We start from the raw sequence: 8,742 nt of genomic DNA, 5'->3' as shown, positions 1-8,742 counted from the left end.
TTTAATCATATGACATTTTATCTGAGTGTCCACATTATAAACACTGTGTTTTATGTTGTATCACTTTTTATCACTTTTAAATTTATATTGTATCACTTTTAGTGATCTGACTAAGCCTTGTACACTCAGTCTGATTTTATTTTACAATAACCATGTGTCAGTTTAGTTATTTAATGAAATCATTAAACCTTTTTACAATTATTTAAAATTTACTTTTTTTTTTTTACGGTTTTTACATATTCTTATACGTTTTGACATAGTGACTTAACTGGTTAGGTAACTGCACCAATAAAACCCAAACCAACCTACTGCTTACTAAAGATTTGTTGGTTGTTCAGAATAAGCACTGAGGCAACTAATGTCATGAAGCATCAGTTTATCATGTTGTCTGTATTGCATGTATTCTGTGGTCAGTTTGGTTGTTTTGTGGGATGAAATACTAGATTTTCTAGTAAAAACAAGCTTCTGTATTTAAAGTATTTTGGCCACCCATCCCCAAAACAGCATCTAGGAGTGACATCACTGACTGGTACAGCATATATATAGTGATGGCACAGGTAGTGTCTGTCAGTTTGTCAATATAACACCTGTGCAGTGAGGAGAGGGCAGAACCTGACAGTTTGAATTGAGCATGATTTGTGGTGCTAGGAAGGTGGGAGGCAGCATCCCAACAACTGGAGGCATTGTTGGCTATTCGAGGACAGCTGTAGTGAAGGTGTGTCAGGAATGGTCTGAAGAGGGACACAGTGATCCAGTGTGCTGGGATGGGTAGACCATCACTTTACATCTCTATAGTTAACTATACTCCAATAAATACTTTTTTCTTTGGTCACTTCTCTTACTGACTGCCACTCACAATGATTTTTTGGAGATTTCAGGTAAATACTGGAGTATTTTTGCTGATGCATACCCACCTGGCTTGGGTTTCAATCCCAGTTTGCTGTAAGTACTAAACATAAAATAAAATTAACTTTCGGTCACATATTATCAGAATTAAATGGGATATACCAAAATTGAAAATAGCTAATTAATAATAGTAAAGCTGTTATTGGGAGTACAGAAACAGTGTGCATGAGACATTCATTTCATATGGCAATGTGTCCATCCAAAGCCCCTGATTAAGTAGTGAGGAGATGGCCATATGGATGAATGTAATTTTTCCATTTCCTCCCTAACCCATTAATATTCCTTTTCAAATTGTTCTTTTATTGTTTTTTACATAGGTTTTTAGCTATATGATCATACTAATTCAAATTTAATATTTAACTAGTAAAATTAGAATTTAACATTAATTAAAAAAAAAAAAAAAAAGATTAACTGGCTACTGCTAGCACACCAAGTTGCTAGTCAACACCATTAGGCCTTAATGCCTTCCATCCAGATTATAAATACACTAGCAAAAACGGATATAAAAATAAATAGGATCATGCTCTAAGTAAACAATGTGTGTATAATGTTTAATTGATAACTATTACAATAGCATTAGTGCCACACATCCAGAGCACCAATCTGAAAATTAATAGTTGGCTAAGGTAAAGAAAGCTAACACGAGAACTTTGGGAAACTTTTACCAGTCAAAAGCGTTTCCCGGTACTGCAGCTTCTCCCTGCATTCTCGGTAAACAGATGGTGTGTTTTATCGGTAGTGGCAGTAGAATTCAATAACAATGTATTGATTAGTTTTTTTCTTATTATTAAAAGCAGATTATTGGAGTTCAGAGTGGGCTGAAATTTACTTATTGGTACACCCTCCACTGCCTCAGTCTAGTGGGTTTATTCCCTCTTCCTGCTGTTTTTAGCCGATATGAAAACAATTTCTGCAGACAGTGTGTGTTATCGGTAGTTGCAGAAGTCATTTTCCTATCAGGTTAAAACAGCATAAATGGGGGATAATTTTCGGCTGCAAAGGCATTACACTCATGAACTCCAATAATCTGCTTTTAATAATGAGAAAAAACTAATTAATACGTCATTATTGACTTCTGTTGCCATTACTGATAACATGCACCATCAGTTTACCGAGAATGCAGGGAGAAGCTGCAGTACTGAGAAATGCGTTTGACCGCGGAGCAATATGGCCTTAGTTGCTGATGCTCCTAAAAACCAAACAACAACAACAACAACAACAACAGCGTTTGACCGCTAAAAGTTCCCCGAAATTTTCCGTGGTTCTGATGTTGGCTTTCTTTACCTTCGTCTAACAGTTTATTCCTTTATAGCACATGAAATATAAAATAAACAAAGTTTTTATATATATATATATATATATATATATATATATGTATATAAACTGTGGGATTGAGGGGTAGAACTGGGGAAGGCATTGGAATCACAGTTAGTCTTGGAAGCTTCCCAGTGTTGTCACATAAGAGTCAACATAAGTGTTGACTCTTATGTGACTTTTATAAACATTACTACTCAAGTAATGTTTGAATGTCTGAAATTGATGTAGATTTCTCTCTGTTGGAAGAGAGGTAGTAAATTTTGATTAATTCTGAAATTTCAAGGACTAAGAGAACACATGGTTAAATATTGGGTGTTGATCTAAACTTTCCTTGTCAAGTAAAGTCCAAATATCTGAAACATACTTTCATTTATATGTGGAGGAAATGTAATTTTATGTTTTTATTCTCTATTGGTCTTCCTTTAATTAGATTCGGATGGCTATCCAAATATTTCTAAAAGATCCAAATATAAAATTTAATTAAAAGCTGCCCACTGAGAGTTCGGTAATTACTCGTGGATGGACAAGGCAAAAACAATAGGCACTTTATGCATATACAAATTAACCTTAGCAATCATACTTAACTTATTCACTTATATCCCCACTGTAAGATGTAGCATCTTTTTACTGAGGAGTAAATAAAGACTTATTATGTTTCGGGGTCCATATTCACTCCTTGAATAACATCAAGTGATAGGCACACCAGATGTGTATACATCATCACTTCTCAGGAAGAAGAGTGTTAATTTTCCAGTGACAGACTTGATAACCTGTCAACATGCTTGATCTAAGTTGTTTATCAATTTTGTTTATCCAAATTGCTTATAGACCATTCTGGGTTTTTCAGGCCTGTGCCCAGGTGTAGATTGGTTGATGAACACACTTTAAATAGACATAACTATAGGTCACTTTAATTGTAGCCATCCGGTGTATTTTTTAAATATTCCTGAAATTTTCTAATTACTGTATTTTTACAGACACATTAGTGTATTTGCAGAAATTTTCATTTTTAGCCCATTTTATTGACTGTTTTCAAAATTGTGGACTATTTTTACACTATGGCGATCTCTGAAATGGACCTCAGGGCTCTTGTACCTGCATTTGTTACTTTTGTCACTTTATGAAATGCCACTGAAACTTCACTGTCAACCAAATCCTAACTTCACTGAAAAAATATTCTATCTCAACTGCACTGTATGCATAACTTTGAGTGATATTATTTGTGAAAGGCGGCAAGGATAAAAGAATCAAAGATTGGAAATCTCTGTGATTGGCTGAATATTTCTCATTTCAATTACCACACAATTCCTTTGTTTTTCTTTGTTTCATTTTTCCATTGAAGGGCATTCATCAAGGTAGCCTGGCAACAGATGACCCCATCACAAACTACATATAGTACAGATACATATATAATAAAAAGATTATAAAATGTATTTATAAGCTGCAACCAAGTCGTTGTCTTGTTTGTGGTATATAAACAAAGAATTAGCCACAAGTAGACTCTTGCTGTGGGAAAAAAAAAAAAAAAAAAACAAATAAAGGGAACCTGAAAACCATAAAGCAAAACTGCTGACGATTAAAATTGTGGCTGCAGTACACTCCTCTCTCTGCCCATACACTTAGTCCTTCCCTCCAAATGAAAATGCCAACACTTGAAACAGTGGCCTTTAGTTATAATTTGTGCATCCAGAAATATTTCTCATTTAATTATTTTGAAAATTTCGTGTCTTTTAAATTTTTAGTGATTTATTTTCGTCACGTACCACCTAAAGCCTTCCAAGTACCACCACACTTTGGAAAACACTGTTTTATTTGATGTGATTTTTGTGTTGTGTTTATTTGACATAAATTTATTGAATTTGTGTTTTATAATTACAACATTGTGTAAACTGATAATATGACACTCTAAGGAGTGCAGTAAGAAGAAAATTTCAATTAAAATTAAACAAAAAATCTGAAAATTTCAACATCCAAGGTCTTGGAATGAATGTTAAAATAAAAATTACAATTTTTGCTGGGGGGGGGGATTTATTCCACCGGAGGTGAAACTCCCCTCCCAGATTAAACACTTCATTAATGAACAGTCATGAACTGTTCACTGATAAGTGAACAGTTCATGACTTTTCTCTAAAATTTTAACATTAAAGCGAATTTTCTAGTCCAACCTAATTTGCTATGGAAAACCTAATCATTTTAACTGCCAACATACAAACTGGAGTCTCAAACAACTAAATAAATGTAGGGTTCCATCTGCTAGACACTGTCTCATATACTTATTTCTGTATTTTTCACAGGTTTTTAACCATGTTCAGTGTCTGATGTCAGTGTAGCATGAGAGTATGCTGTCATTAATTGTTACAACTATGCACATGAAATCTGCATGATGTCATTAACAGTTTTCTTGTGAAATTTTGGGATAATACCACTAATGCCTAAAATAAATTAAATAGGCTGAAGGAGTCTGTTCTGAAAGAACCTAATACCACGTCTTGGTACTTTGCATTGCAGTGTGTGAAATTTTATTTTATTTTTTCCAGTATACTCTTTCAGAAATTGCTGGAGAAAGTGGAAAAGAGAAAAGCTATTCTGAAAAAGTTATGTATAGAGAAGGAAGTTATGATTCCACCGAAACTGGGTCAAGTGAAAGATTGTCACCATTTTCCCAGAGACCACGAAGTTCCACAATCAGTACATCTAGAGAAGTTCAGAAAGAGACATTAAGGAAAATCAGTACAGAAAAAAAGCCTAAAATTTTAAATAATATGCAACGCAATAAGAATCCCATAATGAATATGTAAGCATTTGCATTTATTTTAGTTTTATTTGTTAGTTTAATATGGTTCATATGAAGTTACTTTTAAATCTGTATTTCTTTACATGTAATGATATCTTTTTGAGGTTTGACTGAAAAAGTATTTTGACATCTGTTAATGTATCGTTATTATTATTATTATTATTATTAGCCATATGATGCAAGGAAGCTTGAGGCTTATGCTGCACCGCCAAAAAAATTTCCCAAGTTACCCTGTGAGAGAGAGAGAGAGAGAGAGAGAGAGAGAGAGAGAGAGAGAGAGAGAGAATGGAATCACCAAGAAAGAAAAGGATGATGCTATCCAGCTCAGGACCCTGGGTTTGCCAAGCCTGTACTCACCAGATGTGAGCCCCCGGACTATGCAATAGATTTCAGAGAGGAGAGTACAGCATAGTGTTTGCTGTATGATAGAATTAACTTCTAGAAAATTTTGCCTTGTAGTTTGCAATTTTTTTTTTAATATCACAATAATTTCTTCAGTTTCGCCTCTTCTTGTTTACCTAAATAGCCATTCAGTCCTTATTACTACTGATAGATAAGCTTGTCTATTGCTGTTAGTGAATGTCTTCTCTGAATTTCCAGAAGGCAACATGATTAATTTTAGGAACAGTTGCAAGAGGAGTGTTATCTTTTGATTACAGACTAGATCTGGTTGTTGTTTAGGGAATTGATAAAATCATTGATATAAATTTATCATTCACAATGCTGAATCCTTTTGCCACCAGACAGCCTCCATTATCACTGCAACTCATGACTTTCAGGTGTATGATATTGGTGTGGTCTACAAGCAGAGCTGTGCCGAGGGTGAGGCGAACGAGGCTCTTGCCTCAGGTGAAAAGCTGAAAGGGGTGCCAAAAGAAAGATTAAATAATTGCCAACATTTCCATCATTAACAATAGGGCGCAATTTTTCATTCTTGCCTCAGGTACTAAAATGGGTCGGCATGACCTTGTCTACAAGTAGCATTATTTGGTGTCATCACTGTGAACAGGCTTGAGAATTGTGCATGTGGATTATTTGCAGACTATTTAAAGGGTTATAGATTTCTTCTAAAAGCCATTGATAAGAAAAGTAATGGATATTTTTGGTTGTAACACTAATAGTTGAACTAAGAAAATAATAAAAGATGTAATGTTCATTGGTACTTGAAAAAATGTGGTCTTCCATTAAATGTTGGACAACAAGTCATTGTTCCTGTGGGAATTTCATTTTCCCAAAGAACACTGTTATAAATTAAGGTTCTTGCCTGAAACACGATACCCTATACCCCAATTAATTGGGTTATTTTCATGAACATTGTATTAAGTTGATTATATCGTAAGTACAGTAGTATTGTATTGTATCATCACATTAGTGAAAAGAGAAGCATTACATGGTTAGTCATCGAATGGATATGAAATGCAACAAGCAACATTAAGATTCCAGTAGTTTTTCTTTCTACATCAATCGTGGAGTCAGTCTAACAGGCCGGATAATGAAAAACAGTGACTTTTTGAAATATCCACAAACAATTTAAGTGCTTCTATTGAGGTATGTTCAATTAACTTGCAAAATTTTTATTAAGATAGCTTAAACATTACACTTGGTAGATTAATGTCACTTATTGCATTTCATATCCATTAATTATATTCATCAATTGAAGTCACAAAATGTGTTAAATGCTTAAAGCAATATATATATTTATGATTACTACTGTAATAAACATTGAAAGTGTGTGTGTGTGTGTGTGTGTGTGTGTGTGTGTGTGTGTGTGTGTGTGTGTGTGTGTGTGTGTGTGTGTGTAATGGTGCATAAGCTGCAGTGGTAATAGTAATATGGTATGGTATACTGCATTAAAATCTCATTAAATTAAAATATTAAATAATAATAATGTTTAGATAACATATGTATTTATGGTTAGGCATATAATATAATTATAGATGCATAAAACTTATATAATTATATCTAGAAGTGTGTTACAAAAGAAAAGATGTTATTAAACATACTGATGGAAGCTCTCAATCATGTCTGACAACGTCACTGCAGTTGAGGCCAGCACACTGTCATTCATGGTTCTTACATACACCATAGTACATACACTCAAGCAGGAGCTTTCCATTTCTGACAATGCAGAATGATGGAGAGTTGCAGACAAGCAAAGACTGTCATACACACTTGCACTCATTTATCTTACAAACACCCAGGCAAGAGCTCTCCATCATGTCCATCAACCTGGATGCAATAGAGTTCCAATCAAGCAAACATTTTCATGCACGTGGTTGTCATTTATTCACACTATACATACACTCATGCAAAAAAAAAAAAAAAAAAAAAATATCCCACATGCATATTATTGACACATATAAATATTCTCATACTCCTGAATTTAAACCAAAACCATTCATCCCATAAATATATATACAATTATACATTAATAATATGCATTTATAAACACTAATACAGATAAATATAGATATTACTTTTAGCAGATGTCTATATCTAGCTTATACATTCTGACTGGATGGTAAACACTTTCTAACAGGCCAATTGCTTTTGGGTTTGTCTATATCAGTCATTGTCACAATCAGGTATGCATGTAGTCTGAGTGGGGGAATCTCAATCTGGGTTGTTATAGCATGGTTGCTTCTACTGGTCTCAAAAACATTTTGAGAAAATTCAGAGAAAGCCATGTTATGCATGTCATCAGAAATTAGTAATTGCTCATTGCTGATATATGCTCATTGGTTTATAGGTCCAATTTTGGACATTAGTCTACATCTGTGGGGGTGGTAATTGGGACAGCCATAAATGACATGGGTCTAATCCTCATCAGCTCCACAGGTACATTTAGGATCCTGGGTGAGACCCAGTTGTCACAGCTTTGCATTTAGGGAATCATGTCCTGTTAGCAGAAATGTAGCATCGAGTCCTGGGGCAAACTGGGGGATTGGTTTGGGAGAGAAGGTTACCTCCGACAGGAACCTCCCAGTGACTTCTTCCCCTTTAGGTATGTAGTCCCACCTATTCTGCCATTGCTAGTAGAGTGTGGCTGTGTCCTGTTCCTTTTTTTTTTTTTTTTCTTTTTTTGTGTTTGAGGTTAGTTTACAGGTTCAAAGTGATCCCTAGGATGTTTGTTGGGATCTGCCTGTTTAGTCTATAATTGAGGCCCCCTTTTTATAACTTCTAAGTCAAGGAGAAGTGCCCATTATAATGATTCTAGTTTTCTTTTATTTTTGTCCAGGATTGCTCTGTAATACCATATGCCTGCACCATAGGTCATGACTGGCAGGAAAATTGCCTTGTAGATAAGTACAAGTGTTCTCCTCCTCAGTCTCCAGTTGGTGCAGCTAATTCTTACTATCATTCCTGTGTAGTTTCTCACCTTCTTAGCAGTATGCATGAGATGTGGATACAATGTTACTTTGGAGACAAACATGATCCCCAAATATTTAAGTTCTGTCACCAGGGCTATTGTTTTACCAGAAATTTTTATGTGTTTGCCTGCAGAGCTGTCCTTTAATTAACATAGAGTTGGCTTATAGAGGCAAAAATTATTAACTTACGGGTTTTTGTCCAGTCCTGTAGGATGTTTTAGTAAATTTTAACGATTTTAGCATTGTTTTTAATTGTTTTATCATAACTTATTTTATTTTATTGTAATAGTTTAGTCTCCCGGTATTTGTATCATAGTATTTTATTATATTTTATTTTTGTATTTTATTTTATTT

General features: G+C 34.4%; 1 protein-coding gene across 3 annotated transcripts in view; it reads left to right on the top strand.

Annotated features, from left to right (window-relative positions):
• LOC150082046 (TBC1 domain family member 1-like) overlaps positions 1-8,742 on the top strand; it is a 402,976-nt gene that overhangs the window by 256,435 nt on the left and 137,799 nt on the right. For all 3 annotated transcript variants that reach the window (XM_090379078.1, XM_090379077.1, XM_090379079.1), the window contains one exon: positions 4,761-5,017. In XM_090379078.1, the coding sequence (XP_090235204.1) occupies positions 4,761-5,017 (257 nt within the window). The remainder of the gene's footprint in view (positions 1-4,760; positions 5,018-8,742) is intronic.

The sequence above is a fragment of the Mastigoproctus giganteus genome, chromosome 8, assembly GCF_048544385.1.
Source record: "Mastigoproctus giganteus isolate SK-2022 chromosome 8, ASM4854438v1, whole genome shotgun sequence".
Taxonomy (NCBI): Eukaryota; Metazoa; Arthropoda; class Arachnida; order Uropygi; family Thelyphonidae; genus Mastigoproctus; species Mastigoproctus giganteus.
This window is presented reverse-complemented; position numbering and strand designations above follow the sequence as displayed.